Genomic DNA, 21,075 nt, shown 5'->3' with positions numbered 1-21,075 from the left:
TTTATTTTTCAGTGTTTGCTGAGTCTCACCTGTTCCCTCCGCCCTAATTTTTATACTTGCCCGACTTCTCAAATCTATGTGCCCCAATATTTTTACTTTCTTCTTGTCCTGCCTAGGTTTTTTTCTGGCTGTGTAGTGCTCATGGCTTATATCTTAATACAATCCTTCCCGTTGACTATTTACAACACTACACAGTATTTATTATTATTATTATCTATAATTACATTTAAATGGCATTGCATACATGTAAAATTAAATGCTATTTCACATTATTTGACCAGTAGCAGTTACACCCATCTGAACAGGTCAGCCACCTGTTTAAAGCCCAATCACAGTTGAAATATTGAAATGAAGGGCCTTTAATGGCCAAAACATTAAGCTGGACAACATTTTAACAGCTGGTTGGCTCAGATTTTATTCTTTTCATTGCATTCACATGCTGCAGTGGACAGTGGACATTTTAGCTTGAGTATTAATGTAGTATCTGAAGCACCGTCTCCACGTGTGTTTATTGACAACAGGGTTATAACCTGGACACGTTAGCTCGTCGGTGTGAAAGCAGGTGATTGTTATTACGTGCGTCTGCCCCGAGTCAAACAGCGGTCAGTGAAACGCTCGGTGAAATCGCGGATTAACGTTAAATATATGACGAGCCGCGAGCGATGCAGCTATAACCTATCTACATATAACCTATATTACCCTCGTATTTTGATCCCGTCCGTCTTCGTCTTCTTCTTCTTCTTCTTCTTCTTCTTCTGGCCCACCAGGTGAATTAAGTGCTATTGGCGGAGTTACAATGCATAGTAGGCTACCGCCACCTACTGCACCGGAGTTGTAACTACAAGGTACATTCACAGACAGAGTCCCATTGCTTTTATGAGCGGTCGAGCGAGTCAAAAGCCGAAAAATCCATTTGTGGCGGACGTAATTCTTTCGTGGCGGGCCGCCACAAATAAATGAATGAGTGGGAAACACTGCTTCTTATTGGCGACATATCAAGCAAATCACCATTGTAATACCTTTTTGTCTGCCCATAAATGTTCTGCTATACAGTAAATTATTTTTAAATAAGATGAGTCATGTTGTGATTTTTTTCTTTGTAGTCTACATCACACGTAATGGTGGTTCTTTGGTCAAAATTGTTCATGAATTATGCTTTACAGACAATCTTCAAGCCGCTTTCTTAACGTCTTTTCAGGATGTGCCGTTTTGTGGGCAGTCTTATTTACGTGCCTCCCCTTTGACTTGGTCTTTTTCCCGTCAGCCACGTTGTAGTTTTAGCGCTTCCATATGGAGTTTACTGATATATATAAATTAGAACTATATGCTACTTTGTATCATATGGCAACAGAGAAGGATGCATGTGCATGTACGAGTCAGTCTGCCCCACAACAAGATGGTAAAGAAAAATAAGAAAGTTGGTGACTATGTCGGACTACAATGGCAGACCCACGCAAATTTCTTTGGGTAAACGTCTACCATATATAGAGATATCCGCTGACTTAGAGACAAATACGTCACTAGTTACTCAAATTCAAATGGCTCCTTTGGAGCAAGTGTGAAGGGAGGCAAGATTGTTTGGGTTCAATTTTTTAGGACTATTTAGATCCCAAATACAACCGGTAATAAAAGTTGGTTTTGCATAATAGGACCTCTTTTATTAATTACATGTCAGTGATACTGTCTAAGTTGTTGTATAAGGGCATTCCATCATGCAGGTGCAACAGTCTCAATAGGGCAGCCTACACTTCAGGTATCCGGCCAAGTCAGTTGCGAGACTTAATCCCTCCAGCGTGTCCCTGGTCTACCCCAGGGCCTTCTTCCAGCTGTGCATGCCCAGAACATCTCCCCATGGAGGTGTCCAAAAGGATTCATACTCGATGCTAGAGCTACCTCAACTGGCTTCTCTTGATGCAGAGGAGCAGCGATTCTACTCTGAGCTCCTCCTGGATGACCAAGCTCCTCACCTTGTCCTTTAGGGAGAGTCCAGCCACCCTGCTGAGGAAACTCATTTTTGCCGCTTGTACCCAAGATCTGGCTCTTTTGATCACTACTAGTTCTATCAGCTTGTGAGACATAACCATTAGCGAGGGTAGGAACGCAGATTGGCCAGTAAATCGAGAGCTTTGCCTTCCGGTTCAGCTTTTTCGTCACCACACAACAGGCCGGTACAGCGACTGCACTACTGCCGATGCTGCTCCAATTCTTTTGTCAATAGTCTCCCTTCTTTAACATCTCCTCCTCTATTGTTACTCTACTAAATAATGATTGATCAAGCAGACGATTGTACCTTCATAGTGATGTTCTTCTTGCTGACTGAAATACATGTATTCAGAGACAATGAGAGGCAGATAAAAATTAAGTTATTTATTTTAAGCTACTTGCGTATTGCCATTATTGTTGTTGTCTTTTTATCACAGTCAAACAAAATACAGACATTATTTACAGTTTGTTTTAATGAAATTTTAAAAACGGAAATTGAGTTTCACTTTCTCACCCACTCAGACTAGCGTGTAAAAAGCCTGCTCCAATGATCAATGGGCCAATCAAAGTGTATACATTTAAGAGGGATCTCGTTTCCAATCACATTGTTTATGTGTGGCAATCCAATCAGAATATAAAACAGGCAAATTAAATCTAATTAAAGTGTTCTTACTGTATGTGTTTTTAAAAAGCTGTTTTGTGCATTTAAATGTAGTAGTGACTGTATTGCCTAATTGGTCAGCTAACATAAGTTGAACAATGCACACTTCTGTGTCCAGCTTTTGTCATTAGGCCAATACTATACCAGTCTGCATGCCTGTGTAGCAAATAGTGAGGGGCATTGCCATGTGGTTGCCATAGCTGCGCCCGTCCCAAATAAAAATCCCTGCTGTGTTAGGGCTTGAGGAAGAAAGCTGCCAAGCTCATTCGTCCTCCGCTCCTTATTCGGTCAAAATGTGGCCTGAACTTGCTGAGGAGCCCTCCCAATTTTAGAATATAAAGTATGTTGGGGAGGGGTGAGCACGGGCCGCCAAGTTACTAAATTTAGTCTGTCTCTGAGTGGACCTTGCTTGGGCTGAACAGGATTCATTGTCTCGGTCTGCTCCCTCCTGCAACTTTGAACCACATTATCAGTCTGGAAAAATGGCTTATGGTCATAAATTAATAACAATACTATACACTAATAATACTAAGCCAAAAAACATAGCTTTTACATTTGTCAAAGTGTACATAAATAACGTACCAGCTGAGAAAACAGGTGGAGCAAGACAAACATTTTATGTGCAAGCTAGTAAAAATGTTATAGGCCTTTTCTGGCGAAGAAGACTGATACCTTTTTGTTCTCTTCTATCATGCACTTAATCTCCAGTGACAGATAAGGCTACATATAAAATGGTACCTCGCTTTTTGTATATCCCACCCTTAAATGAATTTGATTTTTGACAAAAAATGTATCCAGGAGTTTGATTTTAATACCGTCTGGCGTCTTGGTTATTGTACGACCCAACATACTAGTGCATTTGCCCGCGTATCATTGCGGGGAGTCGAGTGCCCATGTGTTGCTGACACGGTCTTGCGTTAATACAGTTTGTGAATCCAACTGTGTTTTTAATGTCTTCTCTACAAAACGTGCCTGTGTTATCTTGCACTCCACTCCCCACCTGGAATCTTCGTTGCCCCTTTATGACGTGTCCTCACTGATTAGGTCTTCAGTTCTTTAATTGCTAACTAACATAGTTACACCACAATTCTCGTCAAGTTGGAAGTAACATCACTTTGATGATGAAGAACCAGCAAAATACAAAGGTGGTGCCCGTGTGGCTCTTCCTTCCCCTCCCTCCTCGCCAAAAAGGCATGCCAGTTGAGGAAGCAGGGGAATATTTGGAGCACTTGGAGCACCAACAGTATTCATTTTGACATCAGTTTTTAATGTAGTTTTAGTCATAGTCTTTTGACAAAAATGAATTTTAGTTTTAGTCTTATTTCAGTCATCTAAATTGTTTTAGTTTTAGTCTTGTTGTAGTCTATTAAAATTACAATACATTTTGTTGACTAAAATATAAAGAAAGGATAACACATTTTAAGCCATGTATCCATGGACAAGATGTATTTAATCTGATCATAGTTCGGATTAGAATGTTCCTGTGTGCACGGACCCTGAAAAAAGTTATCCGAATATGAAGTGAATTTTCATGCATCACACCTTCAATCGTAATACTTTGACATGCGCAACACAAACCGTAGTAGGAAAGGTATTTTATTATTTGTGCATTGTCGCCATTTTTTGGACGAGTTTGCTCACTCCACTGTAAACAAACATGGCTCTATGCATTTCTGCTTGCGGTATTTATACATTTTTCCTTCTGTTTTCAACTTTTGTTTTGAAATTGAGCTGTTCTCTGCCCTTTTATGTTGTGATTATGTACGGGTTGCCGCGCGTCTTCATTTTACGACATTCTGTGTACAAGTCAGCGTCGCCTACGCAAGATACGTGACACGAGAGTACACACAAGGCTTTAGTCATAATTCTTTATTTTGCTTTTATGGGCTCTACTTCCACCTGTGTTATGGGGAAGAGACACAACGCTGATTGAACATTAATGACATTGTGACAAGCCTGACTTTGGCGACGTTGGAACGGGATGCTCCCGCACACACACGGACAAAACTTTCACTGAAACACACGCAAACGTACACAAACACTCAGACACACACACAGGATCACGGTCAATAAATGCGGATTGTTCCTTGCAGGATTATACCAAGCATTGTTGCTTCCCTACTGTTTACTACTGCGGTATCTTCTAAAAGATATTTCCACTATGTTTGATCAATGTAAAAAAAGCTGACAGCTGATCACCGTGCTCGAACTCAATATAATCGCGATCACGATCATATAATCGCCCAGCCCTAGGGCTGCACGATTATCGCCAAAATAATAATCACAATTATTTTGATCAATATTGAAATCACGATTATTTACTATATTATGTAAAACATATTTTTATTGCCCTTTTCTATTTTAAACAGTATGTGAACTGGGCTTTCATTTTGAAATGAAACTGAAAAAAATGTATGCGTCTTTATAGAGTAAAATTTACGCTCGGGTGTGTTCGGGGGTTAAAATGTGGGTCACTCTACGGGAGAGAAGGGCACCAATGTATTAATGCCTTTTAATTTTCCGAATATTTTCGGGAGCTACAGGCGGCGGCTGATCAGCTGTTAGTCACCTTCTCACTCACTCTTAGTTGCTCTCACATGGGTCCACTGTCTTTCAGTCGTGCCCTGGTGGGTAGCTGACTGTTGGTTGTGAAAGTGCTTGAATTGATATGCAGCAGAACAAGCTTTTTAAATGTTAATATCGCCGGCGATCACCCTACTTCAATACTTCATTTATGTTCCGTAACCTGTATGATAACTAAACTGTAGTGACATTGTTATTGTAAGTAAGTAGTTCATCCTCCATAAATTTAAGATTCAGGTTGTGAATCCTCATTTGTCCAAAAATAGTTGTCTTTGTTATATGTTAAAGAATCTGCCGGAAGAGGTTGTTGCCAGAAATCAGACGTGCGCCGCTATGGAAATGGAAATAAATGCGCCAAATAATTATTTCCGGCAATTATTAAAATTACCAAAATAAGATAGATATTGAACATAAGGTAGATATTGAACATATTACATATTGTTATGAACACAATATATATTTATTTGCAGTGTGTATACAATAAGTTGATGGAGGGTTTTGAAGTTGTGTTAGAGGGCTTTGAAGGCTACAACGGTGACTCCCATTAGCCGCATCTTCCAAGCGTTTATCATACCTCCTCAACCGGGCAGCCCAACCTTTTATCTCTTCTCGAAGCGCTCTTATGGTTTTTATCGTACTGAGCCTTTCTACAAACCCCGTTTCCATATGAGTTGGGAAATTGTGTTAGATGTAAATATAAACGGAATACAATGATTTGCAAATGCTTTTCAACCCACATTCAATTGAATGCACTACAAAGACAAGATATTTGATGTTCAAACTCATAAACTTTTTTTTTTTTTTTGCAAATAATAATTAACTTAGAATTCCATGGCTGCAACACGTGCCAAAGTAGTTGGGAAAGGGCATGTCCACCACTGTGTTACATGGCCTTTCCTTTTAACAACACTCTGTAAACGTTTGGGAACTGAGGAGACACATTTTTTAAGCTTCTCAGGTGGAATTCTTTCCCATTCTTGCTTGATGTACAGCTTAAGTTGTTCAACAGTCCGGGGGTCTCCGTTGTGGTATTTTAGGCTTCATAATGCGCCACACATTTTCAATGGGAGACAGGTCTGGACTACAGGCAGGCCAGTCTAGTACCTGCACTCTTTTACTATGAAGCCACATTGATGTAACACGTGGCTTGGCATTGTCTTGCTGAAGTAAGCAGGGGCGTCCATGGTAACGTTGCTTGGTTGGCAACGTATGTTGCTCCAAAACCTGTATGTACCTTTCAGCATTAATGGTGCCTTCACAGATGTGTAAGTTACCCATGTTTTGGGCACTAATACACCCCCATACCATCACAGATGCTGGCTTTTTAACTTTGCGCCTATAACAATCCGGATGGTTCTTTTCCTCTTTGGTCCGAAGGACACGACACGACATCCACAGTTTCCAAAAACAGTTTGAAATGTGGACTTGTCAGACCACAGAACACTTTTCCACTTTGTTTAAGTCCTTCTTAGATGAGCCCAGCGAAGCCGACGGCGTTTCTGGGTGTTGTTGATAAACGGTTTTCGCCTTGCTTAGGAGAGTTTTAACTTGCACTTACAGATGTAGCGACCAACTGTAGTTACTGACAGTGGTTTTCTGAAGTGTTCCTGAGCCCATGTGGTGATATCCTTTACACACTGATGTCGCTTGTTGATGCAGTACAGCCTGAGGGATCGAAGGTCACAGGCTTAGCTGCTTACATGCAGTGATTTCTCCAGATTCTCTGAACCCTTTGATGATATTACGGACCGTAGATGGTGAAATCCCTAAATTCCTTGCAATAGCTGGTTGAGAAAGGTTGTTCTTAAACTGTTCAACAATTTGCTCACGCATTTGTTGACAAAATGGTGACCCTGGCCCTATTCTTGTTTGTGAATGACTGAGCAAATAGTACTAACTTTAAAACTCATGTAGGGTTGTCCCGATAATGTACCTCAAGTAGAAAGTTGAATGTGCATATGAAAGCAACACAAACATTACTATTGATACTAACAAAAATAGTTGTCTTTATTTATGTTTTAGGCCTTTTTATTAGCCCATTTCATTTGAGACGTCACGCTACCACCACATTGAAAGAAATTTAGAACGATATTGTTTTTTATGTACTTGATGGCTCCGCACCACTGTAGTTGTTTTTAGAAAGTAAAATTAACCAATGTGAATGTAAATAATAAATAATGCAAAATAGTTTATTCTCGTTTTTTTATGACCATGTTTATAAGTTAAAAGACTTTGAAGCACAGTGATCTTAAATATGTGACTGTTTCAATTAAAGTAGTGACATTTTTTATTCAAATTGTTTCTTTTTTTTAGGGATACCTGATGAAAAACATGTACAGTATTTAGCATTGTTTTTTTGCATGTAAAATTATTATTTTTCAATATAAAATGTTTTTTGGTAATATATGTGTCTTTTTATTTACATAATTTCTTATGTGAAAAATGTATACGGTTTCTTTACAGTTTGGTCTCCCTCTGACCTTTTGGAACAGATTATTAACAAAAAACCAAGGTACAATTATATACTGTATCTGAATTGATTGTGGCTGATGATAGATACTTTACCCCTGACCAAGTGAACATAATTACACTGCCTGCTCCGGGGCTAACATCGAACCTTAGCATGAGTCACACCCTCCACTCTACAGTTATGTGTTTGGACATTAAATAAACACACCAGTGTTGACTTAAGGGCTGTCCTTTTTAAGCAGGCCATAGTCAGCTGTCTGGTTGCCTGGAAGTTTCATATTGCCTATTCGTATCAGGGGGGCAGCTTTTTTGTCAATGATGATGTAACTGTCTGCAATATATGAGTCATTTTCTTTGACATACCAAGCAACAAAAAGGGCACTACTAACTGTTTCTATGGATGTTACTGTTGTACTTTGTGGAAAAATGTGCGTCATTCTCAACAAGAGCCTAACTTGTTCCGAATAACTTCCTTGCCTTACCCCCTGTGTTTTATTAGGATGTGAAATACCCCACAACCCCCAAGCCTCCTGTCAGTTGTTAACTGGTGACGTGTCTAAAACGACAAACAGAAAGCGCTTTGTTGTTTGTGTGTAGAATGTTCTGTAGGGGAGCCATTCCCTGACTGCCATACTATTATAGTTGTGCTCCAGCTGGAAAAGACATTCTGATAAACCATCATTAGTTTAATCATTAGAATGTTTTACAGAGGAACAATCCTAGATCCTCCTAATATTCATTATATTGTTGGCACAATGATCTTGAAGGTGGCCTGACTTAGCCTCCTAACTGCGGGATTGTTTTAAACAGAAGCACCGCTAGTGAAATGTAACCCGAGCATCATCACGTAAAGTAAACAAAGCTCCCTTTTTGGCGGGATGAACAGGACATTTTTGGAATAGTTTCTCCCTCCCCCCTCTAGTGTCCAACTTGCCCGCCCTCTGACTCAACAGAGGGGCCCAGGATAAGGATAAGGATAGAGATGGAATTGTAAGAGGAGGAAAAACTGAGCGGCACGGCAAATAGTCTTGGCTCTAAAGCGTCTTTAGTCTTTCTCCCTTCCTACGTCAAGCTTTTATTACTGCTTGAACTTGCTCCTGTCAAAAAGCACTACCCATCATCCTTAATGGTCTCCCCATTTCCTGTACTTGTTGTCTCACTCTATATTAGTGCTTCTCAAATATTTTCTGTTACGCCCCCCTAAGAAGAAAAAAAATGTGTGCGCCCCCACTCTCCATTGTGACTATGAATAGTATAATTTGTCTATAAAATTATTATAACTATATCTCTGCATAACATTGTAAGCGTATTAACGTTAAAGGAAACACAAGTCTTTCCTTGTCTCCCACCGTGGGTACAGTGAAGATAAGTGCTACATGCGCTTCATCATATTCTGGTATGGCAAAAAAAAGCATGTTCCCCAAAAAAATCCAGTTGTACTAATTTTTTGGATAACATTAGATGTATGGTGTCCCTGTGACTGGCACTCGTGTGTCTGACCATTGTCATGGTAACATTGATGTAATGCAGTGCTACCTTTTGTTCTTGACCTGATTATCAATTGGCGCAGTGCGGTGAGGATAATGGATTCACAAGTTTAAGGTTAAGGTAATGAAAGTCCACTTGAATAAAGTAAGGTATCTCTTTGATTTCCCTCATCATTTTGCAGAACAAAGGCACTGATATAAGCCTTTCATATTGAATTCAAAAGTGGTTGGGGTGGGCGGGGTGTTGCAGGAGGGACACGCGCCGTACAATGGAAGCCAGCAGATGAAAGAGTCATCCCACAGGGTGTTACACAGGGGACAACAGCAGCAAGCCTGTGCACACCAGCAAGGAGTTGCAGTACAGATCCAGAACTCCCAAAACAAAGTCCTACATTGAGTGATAGTCCTAACAATCAACTTTTCTTTTTGGATAGTCACACAGCTTTTGTTCTCAATTACAAATCAGCCTTACCTTTATGCAGTGCCTTTGCAGTTTATTTGAGATGCGATTGCATTTAATGGAGACAACATTGAGTTTAGTTTTTGATCTATAATGGAACATTGAGTTTTGTCATTAGAAGGGTACACACTACTTACATTGATTTAATTCCCATCACCACTGCCCACACTTGGTTTTGTGCTGTCTACAATTAGAGGAAGCAAGAAAGCCAGCAAGTCTAAAGACTACATTTAAACTGCAGGTCAAATTGGCCTAATTTTTTTTCCAGCTGACTGTTTACTGTGCAAGTAAAATGTGATTTTTATCAGACTCCAGTATAAAAGCATACAATACCCAATGTGGCCCCAATGAATCAGTTTACACTGCACACCAAATCTGATTTTTTTTGCCCTCATATGGCACTGATAAAAAGGTTTTTGCCAGTCTAATCACGCCAAAGTGCTTCAAATCTGATCTTTTCGCATCAGATTCAGGCCACATCAGGAGGTAGTCCAAATTCGATTGCAATCTGATATTTTCAAATGTGACTTTAGTCTAAACGTCAATCTAACCTGAATGCGGCCTGTATGTGACTTTTTCATCAGCTTTAGGGGAGCTTTGTCATTCAAGTGAGTGGGGAAAGAAATAGCCCGTCAGCGGAAGTGGATACAAATTTTCAGTGCATCACTAGTCAATAGTGCGCAAATATTAGGCTATATATAATATATGAATATATATTTTGGTTCCGAAGAAATAGCGACTGTTGAAGGACCGGAATTGGCGCTGTGGTGTATTTTCTTACATGCGAGTTGAAAAATAAAGCTAATGTTGATCCACTCTGATATACGTGCCTCCTTTAACTAACAGCCATAAAAAGATTAAAACCCTCCCAAATATATTACTGTGTGTGCGTGTGCGTGTGCGTGTGCGTGTGCGTGTGCGTGTGCGTGTGCGTGTGTGTGTGTGTGTGTGTGTATATATATATATGTATGGATATGTGTATATATATATATATATATATATATATATATATATATATGTATATGTATATATATGTACATGTATATATATATATGTACCGGTGTGTATGTGTATATATATATATATATATATATATATATATATATATATATATATATATATATATATATATATATATGTACATATATATGTATATATACATCCTTGTGTAAAGGATATCACCACATGGGCTCAGGAACTCTTCAGAAAATCACTGTCAGTAACTACAGTTTGTCGCTACATCTGTAAGTACAAGTTAAAACTCTACTATCCAAACTGAAAGCCATTCATCAACAACACCCAGAAACGCCGCCAAATTCTCTAGGTCCGAGCTCATCTAAGATGGACTGATGCAAAGTGTAAAAGTTTTATGTGGTCTGACGAGTCCACATTTCAAATTGTTTTTGGAAACTGTGGTCGTCGTGTCATCCGGACCAAAGAGGAAAAGAACCATCCGGACTGTTATTGACGCAAAGTTGAAAAGCCAGCATATATGATGGTATGGGAGTGTATTAGTGCCCAAGGCATGGGTAACTTACACATCTGTGAAGGCACCATTAATGCTGAAAGGTACATACAGGTTTAGGAGCAACATATGTTGCCATCCAAGCAACGTCTTTTTCATTGACGTCCCTGCTTATTTCAGCAAGACAATGCCAAGCCTCATTCTGCACGTGTTACAACAGCATGGCTTCATAGTAAAAGAGTGCGGGCACTATACTGGCCTGCCTGTAGTCCAGACCTGTCTCCCATTGAAGATGTGTGGCACATTATGAAGCGTAAAATACGACAACGGAGACCCCGGACTGTTGAACAACTTAAGCGTACATCAAACAAGAATAGCCTTGCCTTGCCTAAGTTAATGATTATTTGCAAAAAAAAAAAAAAAGTTTCTCAGTTCGAACATTAAATATCTTGTCTTTGCAGTCTATTCAATTGAATATATTAAATAGGATTTGCAAATCATTGTATTCTGTTGTTATTTACGATTTACACAACGTGTCAACTTCACTGGTTTTGGGTTTTGTATAAAAAGGCCGTTGGCCCTCCAGTCCAGGATGGACAGTCATGTGTGTGAAAGTCTTTGTTTGAAAACGACTTTTTTGGTGTAATGCCAATAAATAGACTGTAATGTTTGTGCAACACAGGGATGAACCCATGACTATTTTTCACTTTGCATTTTCTCATATTTGAGACAAATTAGATGTTTTTTTTTAAATAATTTGTAATTCCTAGATATTACTTATATTTTAATACATGATACACATTGCCGATCCTAAGTGTGTTGTTTGTATCTATTCTATAGGCAGGAAGCGATGGTGAGAGCATTGGGAACTGTCCCTTCTCCCAGAGGCTGTTTATGATCCTGTGGCTTAAAGGCGTCGTCTTCAACGTTACTACAGTAGACCTCAAAAGGTATGGTTGGCCTCTTTTGCGTAGTGACTTTTTCTAATCTATGGTGGTCAGGCTGCCCTAAACTTTAAAGTTTTCTAAAAAAAAAAAAAAAAAGAAAGTATTTACAGTCCGGTCACATCAGTTTCCCTACTAATAATGTACTTTTAAAAAGTATGGATTATATCAATTGTTTTTTGATCGCACACCTTTTCCTGTGCAACTGTGTAACATTTTTATATACCCACACCCCTGACACACTCACTGCCTCCCACTGTTTGTTTGGTTTTCCCATGACCCTTTCCCAGCCTGAACAAAATTTGAGAAAACCAAACAACCAAGCTCTTCAAAGGCAAAAGACTCCACACACATCCTGCCTGCTTTGCTAGATAACATGGTATTTATCATCACAGAGATCCAAATAAGGATGATGCTCTACAATTTTCACTGCATTTCCTCCCAGCTGCGCGAGAACTCATGTGGATTCCAGTTCCAGACAACCTTTACCAAACCCACTACATTCCACTAAGTGTTATTCATCTAAAATGCTGCTGGAACTGTTTTCTTCTTGCCAAACCAGGGCATACAAGTGCCAGACTATTTTCAGCCATGGTCTTTTTGACATCTGGTCACTATCGACGTCCTTCCGTGTTTCTGTTCAACTCCCATTTAGGATTTCTTCCATTATTTATCAAAGCATTTCTACCAATGTGGCAGCTACTCACCTCTCTCTGCACCAAATTATAAATTGTTCTACAACTAAAATTATATTTGCCTAGCAATTTGCATTGGCTTTGGTGTACTTCCCTGTCATATAGTGGTAGAGCGTGTGTAACCGAAACCAGCTTAGTAAAATCCTGTAAAAGGTGATAGATGTCTGCCTACGTAGCAGCATCTGCTTACTTCTTACTCTTCAAACGGACCTTTGTTCCGAAGCAGGGACTTTGCTTCATTTCATGATTAAACCTGATTTGGGTTTTAGCATTTACCTGCTCGAGTCTTTAACCTTCATCCATCCATCCATCCATTTTCAGTTGATGCCAAATGTGTGACAATATATCGATCTATCTCAATATTTAACCACACAAATTATTTTGCTGATATAAACTGTTGGTACGTTGTGTACATTCATAGAAATATAATATACATAGACACCAGATTGTATTCTTCTTTACAGTCTAAACCAGATACAGTATGTCTATGGTTATATTTGGTGCTTATTTATATCCTAAACATTAGGAGTAAACTTGGGTTGCCAACTTCCTGTAAAAAAAATAAAATAAAGGGACACCTTGTTGGCAGGACCGGTGTTCCGAAAACATGGGCTGCTTCATAAAAGACCAGCTCCGTAATCCGGGAGTTAGCAACATAACTAATGAATAGATTTGGATTAAATTTTAAGAAAATGACCGAAATAGGTCGTTGAACAAGTGCTTTTGTCGTTTTTATTATTATTCATATATGAGCTTGTCAAAATACTTATTGTTGACATTCATTCTGTCACCATACAGTAGAGACAAACAACTAGCCATGTATTCATAAAAAAAGGATGATTACCTCCAAATTCTTCAGGACAACCTAAAATCATCAGCCCGGAGGTTTGGGTCTTGGGCGCAGTTGGGTGTTCCAACAGGACAATGACCCCAAACACACGTCAAAAGTGGTAAAGGAATGGCTAAATCAGGTTAGAATTAAGGTTTTGGAATGGCCTTCCTGACTGAAATGTGTGGACAATGCTGAAGAAACAAGTCCATGTCAGAAAACCAACTGCACCAATTTTGTCAAGAAGAGTGGTCAAAAATTCCACCAGAAGCTTGCCAGAAGCTTGTGGATGGCTACCAAAAGCGTCTTATTGCAGTGAAACTTGCCAAGGGACATGTAACCAAATATTAACATTGCTGTATGTATACTTTTGACCCAGCAGATTTGGTCACATTTTCAGTAGACCCATAATAAATTCATAAAAGAACCAAACTTCATGAATGTTTTTTGTGACCAACAAGTATGTGCTCCAATCACCCTATCACAAAAAAATAAGAGTTGTAGAAATTATTGAAAACTCAAGACAGCCATGACATTATGTTCTTTACAAGTGTGTGTAAACTTTTGACCGCGATTGTATATTTGGGTTTTCTTATTGTTGCTTAAAAAAAAAAGACAATTAATTTCACATGTCTCTCATCCAAGTTTAAATGATTTATCCTCATGAGTTGATCTTCGTTTGTCAGGTTAATAATTTTATACCTGTTAAGAAAGCCTGTAATTAAGCGGCTGTTTCTTAACGCTGTTTAGTGATATCATCAGCCAAGGGTGCCACTTCCTCTTTGCATGCCGAAGGCATGATGTTGTTTCCTGCTTTTGTGCCCTTGGATGCCTTGTCCCCAAACTTATTCAGCACAGTGTGCTTCTTAACTATGTGTTTGTAGATCATTTGGTGGTTTATCATTGTCAATTGTAATATACTAAAGAGAATAGAAGCATCTCTGTACACACTAATCTTTCCACACATGCTCATTTTCGTATGTGTCTTCTTCCAATAGAGACATCTGTTTTGAAATGCAAACATGCAGGCGTGAAGGCCACAGATTAGGACACACACATGCTGAGGAGGCACAACAGCGCTCACCGTAGTGCTGCTTGCTTGGCACTGAAATGTTATGTGTCATGCAGGAAGCCTGCAGATCTGCAAAACCTCGCCCCAGGCACACACCCTCCCTTCGTCACCTTCAATGGCGAGGTCAAAACAGACGTCAACAAGATTGAGGAGTTTCTTGAGGATGTCCTCTGCCCACCCAAGTGAGCATTCTCTTACCTCTGTAATAGCAGGCCGCCATGACCTCGTGTCTGGGCACAGTGCAGCACTGTGGGCAAATATGCATATTTCTTTGTGTATATATCACTAGGTACATCAAACTTGGCGCCCGACACCCGGAGTCAAACACAGCTGGTATGGACATCTTTGCCAAGTTTTCAGCCTTCATTAAGAACTCAAAACCAGATGCCAATGAAGGTAAACATCCTGATACATACAATGTGTACAAGGCACATTGATCACAATTGCATTGTTCCTAATTCATCATAGTCAATATTTACAGTTTTAGACTTTGCCTTAAAACGTAGTGTTGCCCCCTGAATTTTTTTTATTGGATATGATATAGTGAATATGGCAGCTGTATATACTCATTGATGTAGCTATTGCCTGAAACCATCCACTCATCTTGGAGATTATTTTGGTTGCCAAGCAACGTTGCTTTCCCCACCCCAATTGGTTGCTTTTAGGCATGATTAAAACACATTGAGCTTTTGTTCGACTGCCTCCCTGTGTCCTCGGGGCCCTCACCTGCTAAGACACTGTAGCGAAAACAAAGCAGCTCTACCGAGAATGAACTACGTACGTTATCATGCACAGGAACTGATGCCGGAATCTATTGTCAATAACATAACAATGATAAGGTTATTGAAATATGCTCTGCCAAGGATGTTAACCATTATCACAAGAAAGCATGATCTTGTGACATTTTTAGTTGGCTATTCTCCGCCCTAGGAAAATATTGAGCAATTGAACTGAAAGGCAAGGCTGTGCAAACAGCATGATCCTGAATGCTATGCTTCATTAACAAGAATCCTGACATATTTTGCAATAATACCACAAATTGTTAATAACCAACTCAAATATGAATGGATAGATGAGGGCGTAGGACACCTTTACACTGTGTGACATGTGGTTTTTTATAAAGCACTTACCAAGAACTCAATCTGAACTTAAACAAAAAAGAAGAAAGCAACTGAAATATGTAACAGCAATTAGTCATACACTTTTTGTTTCAAAATGTACACCTTAAAAAAGAAAAACAATATGTCAGTCCTCTTTGAGCTTCACAATAAACCAATGCTTGTTGATGAAATACTGCCCCCATGTGTCTGGACGTGATATGTAAATTGCATTAGACTCAACAACATGAAATTCCTTGTGATTGTGTTCAGCTGTGGAGCGCGGGCTGCTGAAGACCCTGCAGAAGCTGGATGAGTATCTCCGTTCACCTTTGCCAGACGAGATTGATCACAACAGCATTGAGGATGTCAAGGTTTCCACTCGCAAGTTCTTGGATGGGGACCAAATGACCCTGGCGGACTGCAATTTGCTTCCTAAGCTGCATATCGTCAAGGTGAGTGCACCAGCACCGTTAATCTACTTCGGCTGGTGCTTTTATCCTCTACGAACTGCCTGTTCGGAAGTAGCTAAGATTTTATAATGTCAGACAGTTAATGATAACATACTTCATTGATGTTATTTCAGCGTCCACAACTCCATTGATCAGTCCAACTCTGTACATTCTGCAGTGTGCCACTGTGACCCTCATTTTTCCACTTGTTTAATTAGAATGTTGTTATCACATTGTTATATCCAAATAATTTTATGAAGTTTCTACATGTTTGCTATTGAGGGTGGCATTTAAAACAATCTTAAGTATTGTTTTAAATGCTGTGATTAATATCGATTGCACTGAATACCGATAATGAAATAACATCATAACATAGCCGTTTAATAGTCATTTTGCTTCAATCTAGCTAAAATGTTAACATTTCCTATAAGAAATAACGCAAATCCAATAACTTCTGTATACATGTTCGAAATAAACTTCAACCACAACCATAATAAGACACACAAATATTCATATAGAGAATAATTAAAGTTCTACAGGCTGAACACAATGCAGAAATACATATAAAGGAATAGTTAAATGGATAAATGAGCTATTTAACATCACTTACCCTTATTGAAGGCTTGAGCAGTGAAGGAGTAGGGGAGCTACACCTTCGTACTTTGCTACAAGTTATTTATTGAATTCAATAGTGGTTCTCACCTTTTATCTAAGTGCTCGAATGCACAACTTACCTTGGCACCATCGTGGGTTATTTTACTCAATAAAAAATGCACAGAGAATTTCTGAATGCAAATTTGCCAACACTGTTACACACTGCGCTTGAATGCCTCCTCACATGAACAGCAGATGGACGGAATGGGTGCTTGATAGATTCTGCTCCAACAAAAAGAAAGGCAACAGACATTAAGTTGTTTGTGGTGTGCGCGTTCTATTAACATACAAACTAGGGCTGGGCGATATGGCCTTTTTTTAATATCTCAATATTTTTAGGCCATATCGCGGTACACGATATATATCGATATTTTGCCTTAGCCTTGAATGAACACTTGATGCATATAATCACAGCAGTATGATGATTCTATGTGTCTACATTAAAACATTCTTGTTCATACTGCATTAATATATGCTCATTTTAAACTTTCATGCAGAGAGGGAAATCACAACTAAGTCAATTGACCAACACTGTATTTATTAAACAGTTATTAAGCAGTGGCACAAACATTCATGTCATTTCAAAACAGAATGTGCAAGATTGTCAGAGACATTTTAAAACAAGCTATTAGTGCACTTTTGTGCATGATGTCCTCAAGATGACAAATCAAAACAACACTAAATTAAACTGCACTTTGTGTACAGAACGCCACTACAATAGTTTAAAACAAATAAAGTGCACTTCTGTGCATGATGTCACACAAGATATTTCAATAACTGTCCAATAAAAATTAGCTGCATAATAGGAAATCAAATTGTGTACGTCCTTCGCTATGTGGTAGGTTCCGGTGGACGTTATCTCCTTATATCAGTGACTATTTTTTTCATACGGTGTTGATCTGGAAATGGTTGCCTCTGCATTTTGTTGGTGTGGGACCTAACGGAGATGTGGACGTGCGGAGTAAGCACTCTTCATTCTCGAGCGGGTGACTTTTCAAATGATGCTACATATTAGCAGTAATGCTACTTTTTTTTAGCAACGCTTCTGCCCCACACTTGACAAATTACGGTTGTCTGTTCGACATATTCCCACTTGAAGCCAAACCCCCGCTGCGCTTGTTTAAGTCTCTGTGAGAAGGAGAGACTAGAAAGAGTGAGAAGAGCCTGTAGTGTAATGCCTGCAGCTAAAAGCAACTGCGTGAGAACGTATACTCGAATATCACGATATAGTCATTTTCTATATCGCACAGAGACAAACCCGCGATATATCGAGTATATCGATATATCGCCCAGCCCTAATACAAACCCACACCACGGATGGACGAGATGGCTTAAAATCTATTTTATTGCAGTATATATTGGCAGTTTTCTGGAATAGTGATATATGTCACAATATATTATTTAGTATATAAATAATAGAACCATTACAAAACGGGTTATGAAGGCTCCTAATTTGGCTGCTGATGTAAGCGGTAAAATATTGCGTAATTTACAGTTGCATTACGTTGTTAAAACTGTTTTTAATCTACTTGGTAATTTACTGTAAATAGCTGGTTCCTTTCTGTTGTAACATGGTTCTATCTAAACTTTTGTTAATATGTAATGAACACTTATTGTTTGGTTGTTTGTATAAGCTTATTTCAGCACCATACTGCCATATACAGTACAAGGTTGTGGAAATCATCATATTTGATAGATGACGACTAGTTAGCCTTGCAAATATGGATGCGGATACAATGGGAAATACCAGTTTCTTATGCGCATGTTTGGCTGTTTGATAACAAAGATGCCACATGGAAACCGAGGCAAACTTTTAGCAATTTTTTTTGACAAACTGGAGTGGACGGAAACTAAGGTACTAACCTCTGTATTATTGTTTAGATTACTTAATGTTGCAAAAAGAACATGCCCACATAACCGCCTTAAAATAATGCCTGCCATGTTTTTGGAGTCGAGGAAACATTTGCTTGAGACCACTTGTATCTTGTCATTAACACAACAATGTACCTTTAGGTGGTGGCCAAGAAGTACAGAGGCTTTGACATCCCCAAAGAGATGACCGCTATCTGGAAGTACCTGAACAATGCGTACACACACGAGGAGTTCACCAACACCTGCCCCAGCGACAAGGAGATCGAGATCGCATACGCAGATGTAGCTAAGAGGCTTGTCAAATAAGACACCCCCTACACCTTCTCTGGTACTGCTACACACACACACACACACACTCACTCCCCAGCACAAGGACTGAAGTGCTTATACAAAAGAAAGACAAACTGCATATCTTTCCTACTTTCGTAACTCATCACTGATTACATACACATGTCTTGTTCACTCAGCAACCTGCTTTCAACGGTAATTGCTTTCATTTTTGGTTTGCTGATTAATCGTTAAGCAGCCAGACCAAATCAGTATCCAAATCTCCCTTTTCTTTAGGTGCAAAGGCCATACCATTAAATATGTTTATTTGATTGTTAAAAATGGTCATAAAAGAGAAGCAGTTTTTTGAACAGTGTTGAATCTGTGTTTTTGACAAAAACTCATCCAAGTGTATGTGATCTAAAAAATCTAATAAAGTAGTCCTTCAGGTAAAGATACCTGGTATTCAGAAGAGGCAAAGACCTTCTGTAGCTCAGTAGAAGTGTAGGAAGCCACTCGCACTCGGTTGCAGGAGATGCCTCTCAGGAATATTAAGAACCTGAGTTAATCCATATGTAGCTCACAGATGTCCACTATTGCCTTGTATGAATCACCGTATTGCCATAGAAAGAAAAAAACTTAGACGACGACACCAAACAGAACTCTTAGCAGCTGAAGTAGCAGTGAAGCTGACAGAAAAAAGGGCACATTAATTCTGGTCTCACTGTGGAAAATGACTAAGACACTAAGGTGCGGTCATGTGCTAGTACAGGTGACACTAAAGATATGGCACGAAAGGAATCAAGCTGAATGAAATCAAACCTTCAGTATGTTGATTATTCTTGAAGTAGTGACTGCACAGTATGTCAGTCACAGTAGTTGAAAAAGTGCTTTAGCGGAAGAGCAAAACAAGTCCTTCTTTTCGGCCACGCTTTTTTTTGTTATCAGACAAATTTGATAAAGGAATTGTAAATAATTGTTTTGATTGCTCTGATTTTGATTGTGTAAATTTTATACATTTCATGGTCACGGTTTGAGGACGTGGGTCATTTCTTGCCCTTCCAGATTGTAATTTTCCATGAGCTTTCTCTTTGCCTTACTTGTTCATTTCAATACAACGTCACTTTGTCGTTGGTAACGAACATAATAATATCCAAGTTTTACTCTGTATTGTTTTTATTTTTATTTTTGAAAAACCAAAATTGAAATAAACTTGTCACTGGAATTTTGATATGTTTGTTATTATGTTTTATAGACTTAGACTTTACGTTTCTGCCAATGACATTGTGCGAGAGGTATTCCTTTAGAGAAATGTTAATTGTTGTGGTTGCAATTGCCTAACCATTGTATTACAGAGAGGGCTTTCTAATAATTACTTTATTTATTACATGAGTGGGTCAGAAGTAGCAATTTGTATGTCATTTGAATGTGGTATAATCCACAATGAAACATCAGGAGTGATTCTGTGTCTCTGGGTCCCTTGATGTGTGTGTCACTTTCATGAGGACCTTTTATGCAAAACCAACTTTTCTGTGTATTTGGTATTTGCAAAAGTCTCGCAAATTTGAAATCGAACCACGCAGGCATGGCGGAGATATTTATAAAACAATCTTGCCTTCTTTCATACTTCCTCCCAATAAGCCGTTTGGAATTTGCCCATTTGTGACGTTTTTCCCATTGGCGAGTCCGCTATGGCAGTGGTCCCCAACCACCGGGCCGCGGCCCGGTACAGGTCCGTGGATCGACTGGTGCCGGGCCGTACAAGAAATAAAAAAAAAAAAAAAAAAAAAAAAAAAATATATATATATATATATATGTATATATATATATATTTTTTTTAAATTATTAAATCAACATAAAAACACAAGATACACTTACAATTAGTGCACCAACCCCCAAAAAACCCTCCCCCCATTTACACTCATTCACACTCATTCACACAAAAGGGTTGTTTCTTTCTGTTATTAATATTTCTGGTTCCTACATTATATATCAATATAGATCAATACAGTCTGCAGGGATTATTTGATTGTTAAAAATGGTCATAAAAGAGAAGTAGTTTTTTGAACAGTGTTGAATCTGTGT

The 21,075-nt window shown here is 38.9% G+C and overlaps 1 protein-coding gene across 1 annotated transcript in view; it reads left to right on the top strand.

Annotated features, from left to right (window-relative positions):
* Positions 1-20,215, top strand: part of clic4 (chloride intracellular channel 4) — a 45,859-nt gene extending 25,644 nt beyond the window's left edge. Inside the window, exons 2-6 of the mRNA XM_061968554.2 lie at positions 11,949-12,058; positions 14,705-14,830; positions 14,938-15,044; positions 16,019-16,200; positions 18,865-20,215. Coding sequence (XP_061824538.1) covers positions 11,949-12,058; positions 14,705-14,830; positions 14,938-15,044; positions 16,019-16,200; positions 18,865-19,029 — 690 coding nt within the window. The 3' untranslated portion in view covers positions 19,030-20,215. The remainder of the gene's footprint in view (positions 1-11,948; positions 12,059-14,704; positions 14,831-14,937; positions 15,045-16,018; positions 16,201-18,864) is intronic.
* The last annotated feature ends 860 nt before the right edge of the window (positions 20,216-21,075 follow it).

This window comes from Nerophis lumbriciformis, linkage group LG08 (genome assembly GCF_033978685.3).
Source record: "Nerophis lumbriciformis linkage group LG08, RoL_Nlum_v2.1, whole genome shotgun sequence".
NCBI classification, from domain to species: Eukaryota; Metazoa; Chordata; class Actinopteri; order Syngnathiformes; family Syngnathidae; genus Nerophis; species Nerophis lumbriciformis.
The sequence above is the reverse complement of the archived record's forward strand: the minus strand, read 5'-3'. Positions and strand labels throughout refer to the sequence as shown.